This window comes from Apteryx rowi, unplaced genomic scaffold (assembly GCF_003343035.1).
Source record: "Apteryx rowi isolate R43461 unplaced genomic scaffold, aptRow1 scaffold_142, whole genome shotgun sequence".
Classification (NCBI taxonomy): Eukaryota; Metazoa; Chordata; class Aves; order Apterygiformes; family Apterygidae; genus Apteryx; species Apteryx rowi.
In genome coordinates, this window is record NW_020447664.1 from 51684 (window position 1) to 70474 (window position 18791).

Consider the following 18791-nt stretch of genomic DNA (forward strand, 5'->3'; position numbering starts at 1 on the left):
GTACAGCCTGAACATGCGTGAGGCTGGGCTGCATGATGGCTCTAATTTTATCATGAAAGTTATTTTGCAGAGTCCCCTCTTCTCACATAAATGTTTTTCCTTCTAAGAAACTGGCAGGCTGTATGTCTGCCAGACCAGAACACAGCCCATCACCATTTAGGCTGCCACACTAAGGAGAAATTTAAAATATTATATTTACCTTTGATTACCACTAACTACCCCATTAGTGGAACAGGAGCAGTGAAACACATCTGGAATTCAGCAGTGTGACATCTAGCAGTTCTACCAAAAAGAACAATGAATTCCAGCACCTATTGTCCCTCTGGGCCATCAAAGTCTATTCTGTTTCCAGCAAATTATATCTGGTCTCAGTCTGGTCATAACTGGCTCATTAATTAACACTTGCAAGAGGCTGTGAAACTGCTAAATACTATACAAAACCAGCAAATATTTATATCTTATTAAATGCACTACAGGATATTTTGCAAGTTGAGTGAAATTCCTTTACTGTAGCTGCCTAGCGGTATTCAGATTAGCTGACAGCTATTCTTATAATATGTTTAAGAATGTTAATGTTTAAGAAAGAGTAATTATGTAAATACACTAATGAGATCAATGCAGACAGCAATAGCTCCTCCTAGCGCTTTGGCAAGCCATCAGCACTGGTTCCCAGCGGGTGAAGTTTGGACACGTCTGCAAAGACATCCTTATGTTTTGACACCTTACAGAATTTTCTATTATCTGAATTTATTCTGAAATACATATCCAATTTTGTTCTGCAGCTCACGTGAGCAGATGCTCCTGCAAGACTAGCTCAGTGCAAACAACGCTGGCATTTCCATGACTTTCAGGCTCTTGGGGGGCTCCAAGCTGCCCATTGAGCATGTAGCTGTTGAGTGTGACCTCCCTGGGTCACACGGTGGGAGCAAGAAGAGACTGTAATATATGCCTGTGTTTTGGTCCTAGTAGAAGAATTTTTTATTGTGTGACACTTAACTAATCTCTTCTCATTAATTTGCATCAGATAGTAATTTTCCTTCTGTCCTGCGAGGAACTATTGGGAATGTAATTTTTCTCTTTTCTCAATGAATTCATCCTTTCATTCATTATGGCATAATTATCTCCTTGGGGCTGAAGTATCTGATACATTAGCAGCTACTAATGAAATTCAGGGCTAGATAATGGCATATATGATTTGTCCTGGCCACTGCATAAGATGAATATTCGAGTTTGGCATAACATGCAGACTGCACCGCATGTTGATTACATTACAGTGATTTGATTAAATGGTATAATTCTGGGTATAGTCTAGTTTATTTTTTACATACTGGTTATCACTTGAGGATTTCAGTATGGTTTGAGCTTGGAATTGAAATGGGATGCAAGCACACTGTGAGTGTGAGGGAGTCTAAGGACATTTGAGCTTTATGGGCTTGGCTAGAGAAGTCTGTTCTGTGGCCTCACTGATTTTTTCATAGTATTTACAGAAGATAGGAGAGATTCAGTGGGCAAAGTTGGCAACACTGCTAATTTCAACAGAAGGAGCATTATCCTAACACTTAGATGATGAAAGGTTTATTGACTAGATTAAGAATATTTATTGAACTATGCTGCAAATGACATAATTGAAAAGCTCTGTGCATTTTGTCTAAACCCCCTCAGGGTAATTACAAACACTCGTGCTGCTGCTGACTTCTGGACCGTATGCTTGTCCTGAATTAGCAGTGACACATTTATTACTGCGTCTCCTGCAGCAGCACCCAGACCCCTCTCCTCTGAGAGGTGGAGCTGAGCCAGGAGGTGCTGGGGGAGATGGTGGCGAGGAAGCCCAGCATGGGACCCTCAGCACCTCCGCCTCCCTTGAATGCACCCAACTTTGCTACATTTTATTTGCTGTCCCTCTCTTTTTCCTATGCAAGCGGCTCTGCTAACCATACATTTGTGCACTGCATTCGCACTGGAGATGAGTTCTTCGCTAAATTAAATCCTTCCTTACCGGCTTCCCTCTGAAGGGATGACACCCCACAGGTCCAGTCCATCTTCTGTCAATGTGCCAGTCTAGATTTAAATAAATATCTGGTTACTTTGATACTGCCCACCCTCTTCTCCTTGCCATGGCCCCAGAGGTCCTTCATGGCATTCCTGGCCAGGGTGAACCTCCCACACAGACACCTCTAGAGGATTTTGTCCCTGGAAGTAAATAAGGGCAAATGGAGTGTGTGTGTGGGGGGGAGAAATCCCACATTCCTAGCAGCCAAAGCACCTTTCAGTGCTGCGGAAGGCTCCTTACTTTGTCAAAGCACACCAGGTTGATCTGCCCGCAGATATTAATCCTCTGCGGGCTGATGCAGAAAATCTTCTTTTTCTTCAGCCTCCTTTGGGCATAAACAATCCCTGTTGTCAAGGCAGCGGGGATAGCGGGAGGCACAGAGACGGTGAAGAGCAGGAGCGCCATAGTCACTACCTCTGCCACGGGCTTCTGCAAACAGCGAGAGCAACAGGCTGCGGCGGGGTGGGCGCAGCTGCCCTCCCGCCCCATCCCGCCACTGCCAGGGGACCCCGCCGCGCTGCCGAGGGACTGCGCGCGCCAAGCCCTGCTTCTCGGGGTGACAATCGTAATCTGCTTTTCGTGTGCCTCCCCCCCCTTCCCCAGCACTGACTGCAGAAGCGAACAATATTGCAAAGACCGTGAGCTGCCAAGTGCTCGGAGCTGCGTCACTTGTACTTACTTTGTGGTAGACAAATACACAGACCGTGTAGATCAGTCCAAGTACTCCAATTAAAGAGAGGCCTATAATGAACTTGAAGGCGTCTCTGTAGAGTTTGAAGTTCATAGGCTTGGGGTAGAGGATGGATCTCACCAAGTCTCCTTTAGCTGTATTGAACCCTGTGTGAAGACACGTGCCATGTATTGTGCACCCGACAACAGCATTGTAGTCCAAATCAATTCTGTTAGGGGACGGATAGCATTACACATCCCTCAGCCATGGGATGGGAACAAATGTTTCTCAGAGACAACAGATCTACACTTGATTTAAGCTACAAAGAGTAAAGAGCTTCCCTATCAGTCCCTTGGGCTGCCACTTTCCCTCTAGAAGCGAAAAATAAAAGAAATACCAGTTTGCAGCACGACAGCTCTCACTGGCCCTCTGCCTGTTGGCTTCGCCTGTATGACTTCTGTGCCACAGAAGAGGACGTGTCTCCGATAGTCTTCCATGCTGTGGGTTTTCCAGGGCATCGAACTCTCCGTAAGAGGCAAGGGAGTTTTAGTAACTGGAATACTTTCACCTAAGAACAATATTGTGCAGCTTCACTTAAGAGGGATTTAAAAGTTTGAATCTGCATATTAAAAAAAATGACAAAACCCTTTAGGCACTTAAGCTTGCCTGATTGGCTTGGATACGGACATACACAGGTGGATTTATGGTGACAACCACTATAATTTTAGTTTCAAGGTACATCAGCTTCTCTGAGCTTTTCCTGTCAATGAGTTTGGATCAAATTTTGCCCTAACCCAAGTTCATGCCTTGTAGGGGGCTAGATGTTTATGTATCACACTGACACCTATCCTTGAACAGAACTGATGCAAGATCAGAATCCTAAAACTCAGAAAAGATACATATGCTGTGTATTTGAGCACTTACACTTTCTGCTCCTAAGAGTATATTAAACCTACTTGTTTTTCATGCAGATAAGAAACATATATTACATAATGGTAGTGATCAAAAGCCCAAGACAACTGTACAACTGTAAATTATTCCTCCTGCCATGAATTACTCTGACAAATAGCAAACAAATCACTATCAGAACAGATAGAGACATCTCCCTGTCAGAAGACCTGCTGGGAGGTGGTAGCATTTCATACTCCAAGGTTGTACCTGTGAGCATGCCTTCATTCACAATGCAGCTCCCATCAATCAGTACTGCATCACATGGGAGAGAAAGCTTTTTTCCGTCCAAAAGAAACATGTCTCCTGGGACTAAGTAACGAGACTCCAGCTTTTTGCAACCTGTAGTACAATATAAAATGAACTTCATTTGTGCACAAGCTCTGAGCAACAAAAAAAAGTTTCAAGGCATGCATAACCACCTAACTTCTCCACTGCATGATATAAGGCCAGTGTTTCTTAGGAAAACTGACTGAAAAGCAGCAGTACAAAAATAAGCCCTATCTAAACATCTGCCTCCAAGTCATTGTCTGAAGTTTTATTTGTTTAGTGTCTATAAAACACTCAGACCAAGAAACCCCATCTAAGGCCCTTACATCACCCCTAACCCTAGTAGCTGCATCTCTAAATCCCTGGGAGGCAGGAAAATGCTATACTCTCTATTTTATGGACAAGGAACTTGGATACAGGGGGGAAAAAAACATACCTCAGTGGGTGTCATGTTTCTGGACTCCTTGAAAATCATCCACAAGCAACTTGACAAGATTGCAAAAGCAGCCTATAGCAGTGCAGAGAAGCGGGTCTCTGAAGGCCAGAGTTGTTATCTAGCTGTTTGTTTCTGAAATTCAGTTTCCAAACCCGTTCTTGATTCTTAACCCAAATTGCTAGGTTTGCCTGCATCATTACGGAGTGCCACACAACTACTCCTGCACTTCTCCTCGCTGCCCTGCCCACCTCCTTCTGCCCCCGTTCCCACTGCAACCGACCCTCTGTACGCTCCTTCAATGGAAATCAACATGAGATGTGTAATTCCAAGTGCATTTCAATATGTTAATGATACAGGCTAGCAATTACGATGAGACACAGATGACTCACCTTCATTTTTAGTGCAGACTGTAACCTCGACTTTGTTATGCGCCTCAACAAGGTCATGCAGTTTGGTAGACTGCTGTTGGTTGGAAAGCAATTTGAGTGTTGAAACACCAATACTCAAATTAAGCAGTGTGTTACAATTTAGTGGTCATGCCTACGACACAGAAACTGAACTTGACAACTATCCAGGGCAGGTTTCACATCCCTTATTGGAAGTGAGGATGTGAGTTCATAGAGTTAATCTGGAACAAGCTGCTGTGACAACATGGACCTAAATTTCTATTCTCTTCCTTTTGATGCCACTCTATCTCCCTCAGCTTTCAAGGTGCTATTCCTGACTTGTTCCAGAGTAAGTAGAGTTTGTCTCCTTAGTTGCAATGTCAGTATTTGCAGTCCCTCAGTGGTGGGTTTCTTTATGTCTGTCAGTTTTATCCTTGCTAGGAGATTATGAGTAGAACAACCAAGTTGTAAAGGCTATCATTACAAAACTGCCATTGCGAGAAGAAAAACAGAAATTCTAATTTAGCTGGGTGTCAGTACTTTGCCGGGTTTTGCAATCCGATTCAGACAATTACATGTCCTGAAATAATGATGAAGTCAACGGCCATTGTGTGAACATAGAGAGAATCTGTTATCTTGATTTAAAAACTGCAATTGCAAAAAAACTCATCCCCAAGTGTGGATTTCTTCATTAGCATTGTTCTTGTAAGGATGTTAAACCAGTTTGAAGAATATCCTGAGGCCCCAAACATTATAATTGCTCATGCCAAAATTACCAGTCTCACAAAAAAACAGCCTTGCCAAAGAAAGTTGAACAGACCATATCTGCTCTTGGTGTTCTGCAATACTGGGATGTGGCACCAACACTTTGTTTACAAAGGTGCTCTTAAAGGGATGTGAGTGCTGGTTCGACACGGGAGTGCTATGCAGCCTGCAGATTTCAGCCAGAGATACAAAAACGTGATTCCTGGCCAACACACCTGTGCTGGCAATAGCCCCACGTATAAACAAAACATCTTGCTCAGACTGGAGTGAGGGCTGGAATAAGCCACAGCACTAAAAGCACGCCTCTGGCAAGGAGCAGGGTGTGCAGGAGTGCCTTGTCAGCACTGCACACCCTCCCCGCGTGTCGCCCCAGCCCTCCAAGCCCGTGCGAGGGCAAGGTGCTGCACACCCGAGCCAGTGCGGGGGAAAGCAGGATTAGTTCAAACCAGCTCCCGGAAGGCAATTTATTACCTCTTCCAGGGTAGCATTTAACAGAGCAGTTGGCTATACTCAAGAAGCACTTCTAAGGGCTAAATCTTGCCATTCCCCAGTAATTCAGTGCAGGAAGGGTGAATTCTGAGGCAATGCAAGCTGTGCCTGGTTTTGGAGCAGCCTGTGAGGGCTTAGGCGGGCTTTGAGCATGACCTTTAGCCCAGTGCACCCCACAGCAGCCTTCCCTTCACCCTGTCGTATGGCACTTCGCACTCAGTCCATGGGAACTGTATTTCTCAGCGCTGTCCTCTAACTCATGTTTTTCCTGAAAGTTAGCAGAACAGTTATCAGGACAGAAGAATCTCCAGTTCATTTTCCCAATTTTCTAAATAGATTAGAGACTTTTAATATCATTTTTCATTCCCTTTTTCACTTTTAAGTCTTGACAATGCAGAGAAGTGTGATATCTAAAATACAGGCCTGGAGAGACTAAAATGTTGCCTGCCAGACTGCTGTTTCTATCAGTTTCTTTCCCCTTTACCCGTACCTTCATTCTCATTGCTTCCCTCCTTTTTTCCTTACTATATCCTTTTTCATGTGATTTTTTACCTTCCCTGTGTATTTAAAGCAGGCAAAGACTAAAGGGAGTGGTTTCAAAGGGAGAGCTCTGCATTTCTAACAGGAAGCACCAGGAACCTCAGGCCACCACTATTCGCTTATCTCAGTTGAATGAAGATACTCAATGGCAGGCAAATATTGTGAAAGACTGAACTTCATGCATTTTCCTTTGCTATGGAGACTGAGGATGTCAGGCCTATCACAGATGAGTGCTTTAGTTCAAAGAGTGAATGAGCCGAGACTACTGAAAAATGCTTCTAAGGAACTCTATGACAAAAGCGATGAAAGAATTTGTGAATTAAAAAAAAAAAAAAAGTTTTTTTTTCTTTCTGTTAAGACCTGCTGTTCAACAAATCTTAAGAGAAATTATGGTGGGATCCAGACTCATGGATATATTCTACCTCCACAAGGCTTTATGAACCTCACATATCAAACTTCAGTCCTTTTTCCTAATTCTTGAGAAGTTCAAGACCACCAGGTCTGAATTTTTTACTTTTCTGTAGGAATAAATCTGTAGTAATACAGCAGAATATGTAGTAAAAAATAAAGAAATATCCAGAAAGACAGAGCATGGAAATAGTTACTTATTCTGTGTTTGTGATAAATGAAATTGTTACCAGAGCGCAGCGGGGGAAGCCGGCAGGCAGAATGGCAGACTCACCTGTCTGAGGTCGTACACGGTTAAGCCAATAGAAATGACTGACAGGATTATGATAGCCACAGAATATTCAATGTAACCTTGGCTCAGCCACAGAGTGAGGGTGAAGGCTTGGAACACATAAAAGGGGTTTAAAATCTGCAGACACAAATATAACACTTGTCAGGAGACAGACATAACACACGTCAGGAGCAAACGAGTATGGGAAGAGACAAGAACATTTCATTACGATGTCTAGAAGTCTTAAACACTAGTTTAAAGGACTGTGTTGCTATCACAAACCAAATTTCTTCCATAGTGGTTTCAGAGCATTCACAGACTCCATCTCCTAACTTACGAGCTTACAGCAGCCCAAGTTGTTTGTAATTAAAAGCTGTTGCTATCCGGTTACTACGCAGCAGCAGCTATGCTGGCCAGCTCAAACTAGGCTCGTTTCCCACTGCAGCCTGCTAACAAAGACGACCTTGCCATTTTGGCTTTTCTGATCTCAACACAAGAGGCACTATCCAAATGCGAAAGAAAGGACTGAATTGCGGTAAATGTTTTTAATACTTTGCAATTTAAGAAAGTATCACTGTAGATATGATTTTTTTATGGAAAAAGAAAAATGATGAAGAAGAAACTAAGGTCTATGGAGCCATCAGGTAATCAGTTTTAGACTATAGCCAAAATGAAGGCTTGATTCCTCACACTCGCATATTTTTGGCTACTGTACACTGCGTCAGCCTTACTGTACTAATCATCGACTTTAATGCATTATACCAAAATCAACAGCTAGCCCTACTGAAGTCTATAACTGAGAATATAATTTTGGTTATTGTGGTATCTAACTTGAACAATAAAAGAAGGAGATGAATTTTTTTCCGAGTTGCCCATTCCTTGTCCATCCAAACAAATGAGAGATTTGCCTGTAGAATTAGTATAACCAAAATAGCCACTGAAAGAGCTATCTGCGTAAAGATTAGAACTGAGATGAATTATTCATCTGACAAATTTGGTCCCTCAGTGAAAGTTTAATACATTTTTTGACATTCACCAGGACAAAGAGACAGACACTAAATCAGGATGCCAGTCCTCAGCCACTGAAGCAGTATCTGGACAGAAATACCACAGGCTTATGAGGACTGCTCTGCCTCCAGGCATGACCATTAAAATTTCAAACATGAAGCCTCAAACCTGGATGGAAGTGCAAAGTTCATATTAAATAAACTTTTTAAAGTGCTAGACTGGAGTTTTCTTCAAGACCATCTCCAGGGGACAGTGGAAGGCTGGAAATATGAAGTCCAACCAATTTCAGGAGCCCTGGAGCTTTTCATGTATTTTGTAGGGTATTTCAAACAAACTCCACTTAAAGTTCTGACTGCACTGACGCATGATACACACTAGCTTTGATTCCCATCATTCACAGCTCTCGCCATTTTAAAGACATTTGTATAGTATCCATAGTCCCTTAATGTGTACAAATATGACATAATGCACTGTTTGCAAAAACTCTGCTTACAGGCTAGCAAAAATAGATGCCCAGCCTCTCATATATAAAAGCATCAAGTAACTACCCACACACGCATCTCCTCTTATCCACAAGATGTTTTTATTTTGTCCTCTGTAGAGGAAGACTAATCTTGCAACGGGTCTTCTCTGCTTACACAGACAACAAAATTGATTTGCCTCTATGTCATATGAAAAAAGGAAACTACTAGACAAATAAAGCAGTTCAGAAATATTAATTTTGCATATACTTACTTCTATTCTAAAGCACATACACATAACAGCAACTGTGTAGCACTGTGTAGGGAGACCAAGAGTTTAGGATACAGAATCAGAGGTCCTACTTCTTGTTCAAGTGACCAGAGAAATTTAAGATGACAAAATATTTACCTAGTGCAGTAGTTTGGGGGGGGGGAAATTACCCTCATTCTTAAATTGTGTCTCTGTGGTAAAAGATGCATTCCTCCTTCTGTGACTGGAATGCTCTGGTTGACGTCTGTCCAGTGTACTTTTTGGATCACTGAAGCCCTTTCCTCCAAACCACATGCTTTTACTGTTGGACTGTCTCCATTCAAAATACTGCACTTGTCTCAGGAGATGCAAGTTCATAGTCTGAAGTAACACAGCTGCACCATCAGTGTGTGTCTATTTGCAGTCAGATCAAGATTTCTTGCTTATCTTTGTGTAAATTGAGTGAAATGTAAATGCCACTGTTGAAGTTACTTCCAATTTACAGTGCTGTGGAGGCCACAAGTAAGCCCAGCAGCAGCATTTCTGATGCTTTGCACTACTTTTGGACACTACTAAAACAAGGCTGTTAAAGAGGAACAAGCTTTAGTTGCATCAATGAAATTTCACTGAAGACAATTATCAAGAGCCGACATGAAAGGGGGGCATAGTTACAGATATGGCTATAGTCTGCCCTAGCAGTTGCAGAAGGCATGAGCTCTCCAGGTGCATGTCACTGTTCAGTCACAGGGCAAGACCACCCAGCTTATGAGAGATGTTCAGTCAGGAACATGGGGCTATATAGGGGAGAGTGAGGGCATTAGTCCTCCAAATTACAGCTCTCTGAATAGGGAGACATTCATAAGGAGAAGGTTTAGGTGTTGTAAGTATGCAGCATGTAACCTACTAGCTACATATTCTTCCCCATGATCTTCTGCCAGGAAACACGCTAAAATTATTATCACCATTTATAGCCATAAAGGAGGCTCATCAACTTTCCTCCATGGCTTATGCCTATGAGGCATCAATTGCCCCATCCCAGAATGCCAAGGTGAAGTCTTTGAAACACGTCACATCTGCACCACCAAAATGTAGTCAGACTTACTGACCTCTTTAAAAAGTAATTTCCAAATGGGGCGAATTTCAACTTCAATGGCATTAGGCCCACACACCAGCTGCCTGTAAGAAGACAAAGAAGAGTCCCCAGGCTATAGATTTGTCTTGTAGGGTAAGACTTCATGCAGAAAACTATGCATGCAAACATCAACACTTATACCTAAAAAAGTAACTCCTGGAGGCACAGATGGCTGAGCAGGACAAACGTCTGTCAAGAAGCTATTGTAGTTGAACAATTTAAAAAAAAAAAAAAAAAAGGAGATTTTACTCAGAAGCCAAAGTTTGCGTAATTTTTTGCTGAAAAGGTCTTCAGTTGTCTGCTAAATGCTGCGATGAGCTTTTCTGAGGACTTTTGAGGAGATCATGGCAAAAGAAGTCAGACAACATTTGCTGTGCCCTAAACCCCAGCCAGAGCTGGTGGCATTTTCCCCAGACTTACCCTAGCATTACTCAGAACAGAATAAGCTCAGTAAGGTGAGAGGGATAATTTTGCACATTTTTGAATGTCACCCATTGCGTTTACACTACCTTACCACTAAGGTGAGTAGCAGAAAGCTCACATGAATTTAAAAGGGAGAATTTGTATGTCTTACTGTCTTAGCTTCATAATTAGCTCATGTCTACTTAAATCTGAAAAACACTGATCAGGAAGGAAATCATGTAGACTGTACCTCATCTTTTGTTCCTCCCTTCTCAGACCAGCTCCAAACTTGTGATGTATGTTGTGACATGTGTTACTGTCCTCTAACGATCTAGGATAACAGGAGAAAGTTCAGGCAAGGGACTTCCCATCCACAAAGGGTTCTGTAACAAGCTGTTCACACTCACCCAACTTTCTTGAACTCTTTTACAGAAAAGTCCCAAGTATAACGGATTTTCTGCACCTGGATACATCGCATCTGCAAGATCAAATAGCAAAAATTCCTTCTGCCATTAAGGGAAAACCACCTTATTATATTATATATGCTCTTCTCTGTGTTCTACGGAGAAACTTCAACTTATGTAAACATAATTTGCAGGAAGATGCTGGCAGAGCATCTTTGGGAGCCTGCGGGTGCCTTGGCTCTTATACTTCACTCACCATCTCCTTGCTCTTTCTCCTCCATTTTCCAGATGACTTACCTTTAACTGTGGCTTCATTATGGCCCTGTTTATGACAGAATCTTTATCGGCTACAAGAGGACTATCTGTTTTACTGCCCTCAGGTAGCAGCAATGTGGACAAATCAATGCAGGTCACCTTCTTCCTGGTGTACCTCTGAAACTCATCCTAGAGAAATAGAGCAGAGTTCAGTGACAAGTCCAAAATGTTGCCTGTGATAATGTTGCCTGACTCTGAGAAGTCTTTATGACATTCCCAGAGAACTGCAGTACTATGGAGTCATTGCAATCATAGCAAATGCAAGCCCATAGTAATAGGTATTTTGGTATCCATGTTTTAGTGCCAGTCAGGAGAACACTTTGAAGTGAATTTCCCATTCATCTCCATTTCCCTTGATTCATGCTGTGGAGCAGTTTCAGAGAACATGAAACTAAATCAGAAGATGCACTTCACTAGCTAGTATTCAGTCTACAGGTCCAGACTAGAGCTAGTTGGAAGTAAAAAGCCCTCTGAAACAGTTTAGCGTGGACATCCAGTCCTCAGCACCAACTACTTTGCTTTACAGATTCACTCCTAACATGTTGTTATACCTGTTATATACCCATAGGCAAAAGCAGCTCAGGTTTACTGCTACAGATGCGCTTGTCAGAATGAATTATCCTTTAATCAATATAGCCTGATGTAACTAGTTACAATAAACAACAGATTGCTCATTAAGTGGTTTGAGTGCATTTATACTATACATTTATACACTCAGTACATTGCTGTATTGAGTGTTAAGTGTACGTTAAATGTTTGCTCTGGTAGAATTGTGTTGGGTTTTAGTTTACAGTGGTGGAGTCCTGGAATATAACTAATGCCTAAAATCCAGCTCTCTAAAATCCACCCCCTCAGCATTTCCCAACAGGTTGAAAGCAGAAGGGTCACTAACAACTACAGCTTCTGAAGATGATCCCCCCTCTGAAGCTTCTGACTATCTCACGTACGTAAAGAAAAAGAACAAGCAGTTATTGTACAGGACATATTATTGGGAGAGGATAGCTGCTGGACCCTGCAGCTGAATGGCAGAAATGCAGGAAGTCTACATGGCATCCAGCCTTCAGACAAAGTACCCAGGTTATTGTCAGGATAACCAAAATCTTCTATACAGTGCTTTGAACTCTGCGAATGAAATCAGTTGCTCCTATAAAGCCTTGCTGCTCCACTTCCAAATGTGAAAAATGTTACTAATCTGCTACATCATGCTGGCAAAGATAGACAAACTGCCCCATCCATGGAAACAACAGGTTCTGCTAATAACAGTAAGCTACACCGGTCCACCTACTGTTGTTCTAAGCAGCACAACGTCTGCTACTTCCAAGCTGCAGGGGATGCAGTTTGCCCACACATCCCATTCTGGTTTCCAGTAAAACAGCAGCAGCAGAGCCCCGCAGGACAAGATGCACCCAGCAATGCACAAGGCCTTCCGGCAGCCTTGCACTTTGTAGCCGAATATCTCCTGTAGAGCAAGGAGAAAGCATTTTTGTTAACAAGCTTGACCTTGGCATTTGTTCATCAGGGCAGGAAGCACATGCTTATTGAAAAGAAAGGCTGTTGACTGAGGCCCTCTAAAGCCCCAAGGTCATTTTCAGAAATGAAAGAGTTTGCTGACTGATATAATATAATTAAGAGTACAGCAGAGCTGCTGAAAGGAAGATGCTGCCAGGCGGCTACCAACAGAGGAACATTTTCATATCAGCTCTCTCCTTGGACTTCTGAAGAATTAACTTGATTCTGCAGCTTTTACCATCTAAAACTAAAGCTGACCTGTCATAACAACACTTCACTTGATTCTTCTACAGTAGCACCATATCACCCTATTTGCCTGCAACCAAGGAGGGTGTCGCTGTGTGAACTTGGTGCCAATTGCCAAAATCCATCTTGCAGAAAAGGAACAGAATCTCCCTCTGGGAAATTATAGCTCTCAAGCCCTTGAGCAGCTCCTCGCCTCCTGTGTCTGGTACCTATAGGTGTGTTATCTTCCACCATAAACACCACATCTTGAAAACAAGTACTTAAGGGCTCTTTTGGCTTGCTACACTCAACCTCCAACTTAGTCCTCAGGTGATATGTTGTCTTTGCTACTTGTCTTTCCACTTTGATAGCCCAATATTCTTGTGCCCTCATAGCAGTGTCCGTAAAGGAGATTTGTAAGTCCCCGTGTCCTGCTTTGTTTTTTCCCCACCTTGAGACAAGTTCTGCATTCTTGTATACTTTAGATTGATTTAGAGTTGCCTGTGGGGCCAACAGTGACTTTATTGCCTATAACGCAACTAATCCTTCTCTACGCTCAGGGCACTGGATATGTGTGCACAGTTGCTTTGCAGCTGAGTACCCACACACCCTGCTAGAGGAAGTAATGCCTGGAGTGAAATGCAGCCCTCAAAGTACACAGGAGTGTTGATGCTCACTACAACATTTTGACTCCCTGACTACCACAGAAGTGCTCTGAGAAGAGAGCACACCTCAGCTCTGCTCTGCCAAGTGCTAGGGAGACGAGTGCGCATGGTCCCCCTTAGTTTTCCAGAGGAAAGGGGCTGAGGCAGCTCACAGCACCATGGGATGTGAACCCAGAGGTGGCTTTCAGTGCATCCCTGCCACCCAGCCGGGCCCTGGCTCTCACGTGGCAATGACGCAGCAGCTTTGCTAGGTGCCACCGCAGCTGACCTAATCCCTGCTGTGGCAGCCACGTGTCTGCCCCCCTCTGCCTCCCCGCAAGCACAGGGGCAGAAATCCTACCATTACCAGGCAGAGGCCATGGGGCTTGCTCTGTGTTGACCCTGCTAGGGTCAATAACAGAAGCACTTGTTTGGGACAAACAGATTATTTGTTTTAAGGCTGCAGTGAAAACTAGAAAAAGATTATTTCTTTTTGTGTTGGATCCTCTTCTGGAAAAATCAATTATTTTCAGTAAGGTTTCTCCATTCCTGCTGCATTGATATATTTGTTTTCTTTCCTGGTCATCTCTGCTTTTTTCCCTACCCATAAAAAGAAAAACAGCTCCAGGTAATTCCTCCCACTTTACCCTCGGTTTGGTAGCTGGGACAGGAAAAGGCCCATGGCTAAGGACTTGTGACAGAAGCTGGCAGTACTGTTGGAGAGTGGCTGCAGGTGTTCCCCTACCTACACCTGACACATCACTGCTTGTATCACAGCAAAAGTTGCCAGCCACCCACCACCGACAGTGCTGCAGCACATGCCCATGCAAGAAGCTACAGGAACAACACTATGCCATCGCCACAGTAAAATACCTAACCCAGACCACAGATAACAATTACTGATCCACCCACAGGTTAGCACACACATGATTCACCTGTCCCTGAGAAGGTATTGAGAAAGTCTACAGATGTGGGCAGAGTTAATAATTGAAAGGAAATGTTCTTATATTTCTACTCTTGACTATATTGAAGGCTCTGAAAAGCTTTCCAGAAAATCTTGCCAACTAAAGTACACAATGAAATGGGGGCAGTGTAACCTGTTATTGAAACAGTTTCTGTATTTGGGAGGTGAAAAGGTCATTTGAAGTTGTAAAAAGAATAAAAGTTAAGAAAACCTGCTTCTGAATTGGAATGTCTGCTCCATAGGATAGAGTTTGCAACAAAAAGGAACTATTTGGAGAGGGCTTATACAAACAATTATGCTGGTTCAGCTTAAGGTATAATTTTAAAATGATTTAAAGACAGTGGAGTAAGCACCTATTTAGGTTTAAGAGAACAATTAACTTTATTTATATGAACTCGGATCACAATCAGCATAAACTAAGCTGAAATCAATCCAGGTCAAGTAAAATGAAGATAATCATGCAGTCCTTAGTAGCAGGCTGACAAAATTCATTTCAGACCAACTTGGTAGCTTTTAAATGTGCAGCCCTGCTGTATATGAAGTATTATTTCTTTAAAAGTCACATAAATTTAAACCAATAACTACAGATGTTGTTTTAAGGTTTGGAGGACAAACCAGCCTCTGCAACTTAGAAAACCCATAGCAATTCTCATTTGCTTGACTTAATACTGGGATTTTTAAGAACACATTCAAAATGCAGTCCTGGAAAGCAGGAAGCCTGTTGTGGATGTGGCTGGAATGACAGGAGGTGCATGGGACCACAGGTTGTCCGCAGCTGTAGAGAGGATCTAGAAAGGCCTAGAGGCGATAAAGTCTGCAGTCAAAGATGGAGCCAAGGCTTCTGAAGAGCTGCTGCGTTAAGGCTGGATGAGCGTAAGGCTGGGAGACACCCGTGAGAACATTCAGAGGTTTCTAGTGTGAACTCAACACATGCTGTTGCTACCATACTCTAGCTCATGGCTGTATATTAACCAAAGTAACTGAGGAAGCAGAAAATACCTCAAACACATGATGGAAGAGAACTATCAAGGTACACAATGCAATGTCTAGAAGAGCTGATTTTAAACAAGCAATGTGGTGGCGTGAATTCCTTGCATTCAGGCTGCTGGAGAGGTGCCCCCCTTCCCACAGGCTGTATTATCCCTGGCACAGTTGGATCACACTTGGTCCTCACCAGTCCGCCAGCACAGAGCAACCTGCACCACAAGGCTGAGCTTGAACCCAGCCCTGTCATTAAAGGAATGAGCCCAAGTCCCTGGGTGGCAGGAGAGGCAGCCTTGATTGGTGCAGTCAGTAGTGATATGTGAGTGCATAAGTGTCCAGCCCTGGAAGATGCACATCAGGGTCCCTCAAGAGCTGATAGAGGCTAATCAGTAGCCCCCATTCTGTGGCTGACCTCAAGTCCAGAACAAGTGGGAAGGAACATCCAGCCTTAGCTCTGCAGACACTACCACCAGGGAGTCATGAGAAGTATCTTGTAGACAAGTCTTTGATGAAAAAATAGCTCCTCAGTCACCTGGGTCCCCCCAGAAGCAAGTGCTGAGTGATCCTCAGAGAGGCCCAAGAGGAACCTTTCAAAGAAAATACAGTCTTAGAGTTAGGTGAAACCCAGACAGATGCCTTCAGCTGAAGGACTACAGCAAGGAATGTAATAAGATCTGGTGAAACCAGCTGGACCATGTCCAGATTCTAATGGCAGCTTCATTATTTCCAAATTAGTGCTGCTGCACTTGCTTAGCTCAAAGGGCATTACCAGCCCCATGTTCTACCCCTTATCAACTGGATCATCCAGCACAGGCAATGTACAAAAGAAGTCTGTGATAGAGTACAGGCTGTCCGCAGAAACTTCAGGTTTAACAGTCATGCAGTATTACAAGAAAGCACTGAAGGCAGGAACTGAGAGAACTAACAGTTCATTGCCATTCTCCCCTACCAAGCCAGGGCCTGTTTGTTGTAAGAAATATTTTGCAGAAGTACAATACCTGGAAGTGAGGCTGCTCTGTCTCTAGCAAACAGAACAGTATGAAGCTGTCTTATGAAAAACTGTGCCCAGACCAAGTTAGATGGCCTTGCATAAGGCAGGCTGCCTCAGCAGCTTCAAGGGCAGAGCCAGGGCCCTTCTCTGCCAGCAGAAATGCAGCCACCAGCCAGCTAGGGCAAGAGAGATGTCTCCTGGATTTGGGTGCAGCTCAGTTGAGGAGCCCAGGCACTCAGCTTGAAAGACTGCTTGTGGTAACAGCCTTATTTCACCCATCCATCCTGGCCCTCTGTTCTCCTTATAAAGTCAGCATCCCCACTGCTTCCTAGGCTAGCAGCAATGTACATGAGAGCCATCACCACATGGCAGCTAATGACCTTCCACTGAAAGACACTGTTTGTAGCAGCCAATACAACACAGACAGAGCAGCACTAGCTGAGCCCTTACCTGTCTTCCAGGGCAGGATTTTAATTCTGTGCTGAATCTAGGATACTGTAACTGCCCCAAGCTCCCTAGTTAAAGCAAGCTCACATGTGTGCCATATCAGCAGCATAAACCTAGCAAAGGTCTACTAGAGACAACCAAGGGAGCTGGAGCCCTGCTCTTATTAGTACCCCACAAGGACTGCTGCAGAGGTGCAGGTGTGTGCTGCAAGGCAGGTTCTCTCTCACCTGTGCAAGCCCTGAGCACCTGTATCCCAATGGTGGAGGTACTTTCTCAGTCTCTGGGGCTGGACGAACAGTGACATTGTGGAGATACTGGGAAGCAACTGCTAGCAGCAATCTGCATGCAAAGGACAGAGGCTCCTGTCTATGGGGAGAGCATGCTGCTGTGCTTCTAGTGCATGCATCACATATACATGCTAGCAAATACAGGTGCTGCATACCTGCAGAGACATCTACTTCTGTGCACTGGCAACACCTGGATTGCAGTCGTTCTCTGCACAGACTATTGAGGAGAAAGTCTTCCCCTCACCCCAGCCAGGATCTCCATAATCACAACATGCTAGTAGATAGAGGAAGAGTTTCCATCTCACTGTGTTTGCAAGGCACTCCCTCAGCACAGCCATTTCAAGCTGCTACACAAACATAATCACCACAATCACAGACAGAAGGTATATTCAATTTAGCATTAATCAAAAATCTTCTAAGGGCAGCATTTTGCTCTGCAAGTGCTTCTAAAAAAGGTTGAAGAACAAGTGGTTCCTGCCATAAGAGTTGCAGTAGACTTTGCTCATCTACCCAATCTTTCTAGACCTGTCAAGCAGCAGACAAGACCCTAACATGTCAGGAGGAATGATTTAATTACTTCTCCGGAGAATTATCCCAGATGAAACTCCTTTTTAAGCATCTTCTCTGTGACATGCTTTCTGATGATGTGATGACCCAGTAAGGGAAAGGGTACCTTTGTATTAGAGAGACACAATTAGATTGGAATAGACAAAGAAATAGACAGTGGGGAAAGGGACACTCCTTGACCAGATAATTTCTGGTGAGCAAGGAGATCTCTTCCATGTTTCATGCCTTTGGACTGAACTGGTACTTTTCTCACTTAGTCCTTAGTTGTCAAAAACTAATCTCGAGGTCAGCAAGGACTGATCCAGGGTTTTGCCTTCACCAAGGCTATGCTGAAGAGATAGTCCCTGATAGGGACTGAAGACAAAGAGGAATCAGAGGCATATCAGAAACAAGCCTGTGGGAGAAGGGACGCACAAGAAAATCCAAACCCAGCAAAGTCCCAGCTCCTTACCAGTTCATTTTCTTCATCCTTGTTGAGAAGCATATAATGATCCTTCCAAAACTTTTCCTCCATCAGCCTGCGTTGTTTTCAGCTCTGGATGTTCTTGCTGGTGGGGGCGAGCAGCGTCAAGTGCTGTTATTGACTTGAACTCAGTGCAGTGTTAAATTTAGCTCTCACCATGGTCCTCTCTGCTGCCCTTGAAAGTGTCACAGCACATATGTTTCTTATTAGACTCTCAGGAGAGTGAGGAAAATCCACCCTCATGTGTAAAGCTCTGAAGTGTCTGGCTTACATAACACATGTGTTTCTCTTCCTCCTATCATTGATACGCTCACCAGGGTGGGAAGGGCTGTGAGCAGAGTACCAGAGGCAAAGGGAGGGAGGGCCCCTGGGAACCCACTCCTCCCCTGGACAGGGAGATGGCTCTGGGCAGAGCTCAAAGGGAAATCAAGGCACATGATAAGGAAAAGGGTGAGAGAGTGCCAAAGCACGGCGGAGAGCTGATCCCAGAGCAGGCATGTTAGCT

General features: G+C 43.7%; 1 protein-coding gene across 2 annotated transcripts in view; it reads right to left on the reverse strand.

Annotated features, from left to right (window-relative positions):
* Window positions 1–18337, reverse strand: part of LOC112962129 (probable cation-transporting ATPase 13A5) — a 38754-nt gene extending 20417 nt beyond the window's left edge. For both annotated transcript variants that reach the window (XM_026058026.1, XM_026058027.1), the window contains exons 1-13: window positions 18275–18337; window positions 12491–12664; window positions 11188–11334; window positions 10894–10964; window positions 10737–10817; window positions 10059–10128; window positions 7237–7371; window positions 4764–4836; window positions 3879–4010; window positions 3118–3288; window positions 2730–2887; window positions 2291–2479; window positions 1997–2058 (exon numbers count right to left, since the gene is read on the reverse strand). In XM_026058026.1, the coding sequence (XP_025913811.1) occupies window positions 1997–2058; window positions 2291–2479; window positions 2730–2887; window positions 3118–3288; window positions 3879–4010; window positions 4764–4836; window positions 7237–7371; window positions 10059–10128; window positions 10737–10817; window positions 10894–10964; window positions 11188–11334; window positions 12491–12664; window positions 18275–18337 (1526 nt within the window). The remainder of the gene's footprint in view (window positions 1–1996; window positions 2059–2290; window positions 2480–2729; window positions 2888–3117; window positions 3289–3878; window positions 4011–4763; window positions 4837–7236; window positions 7372–10058; window positions 10129–10736; window positions 10818–10893; window positions 10965–11187; window positions 11335–12490; window positions 12665–18274) is intronic.
* Between the last annotated feature and the right edge of the window lie 454 nt (window positions 18338–18791).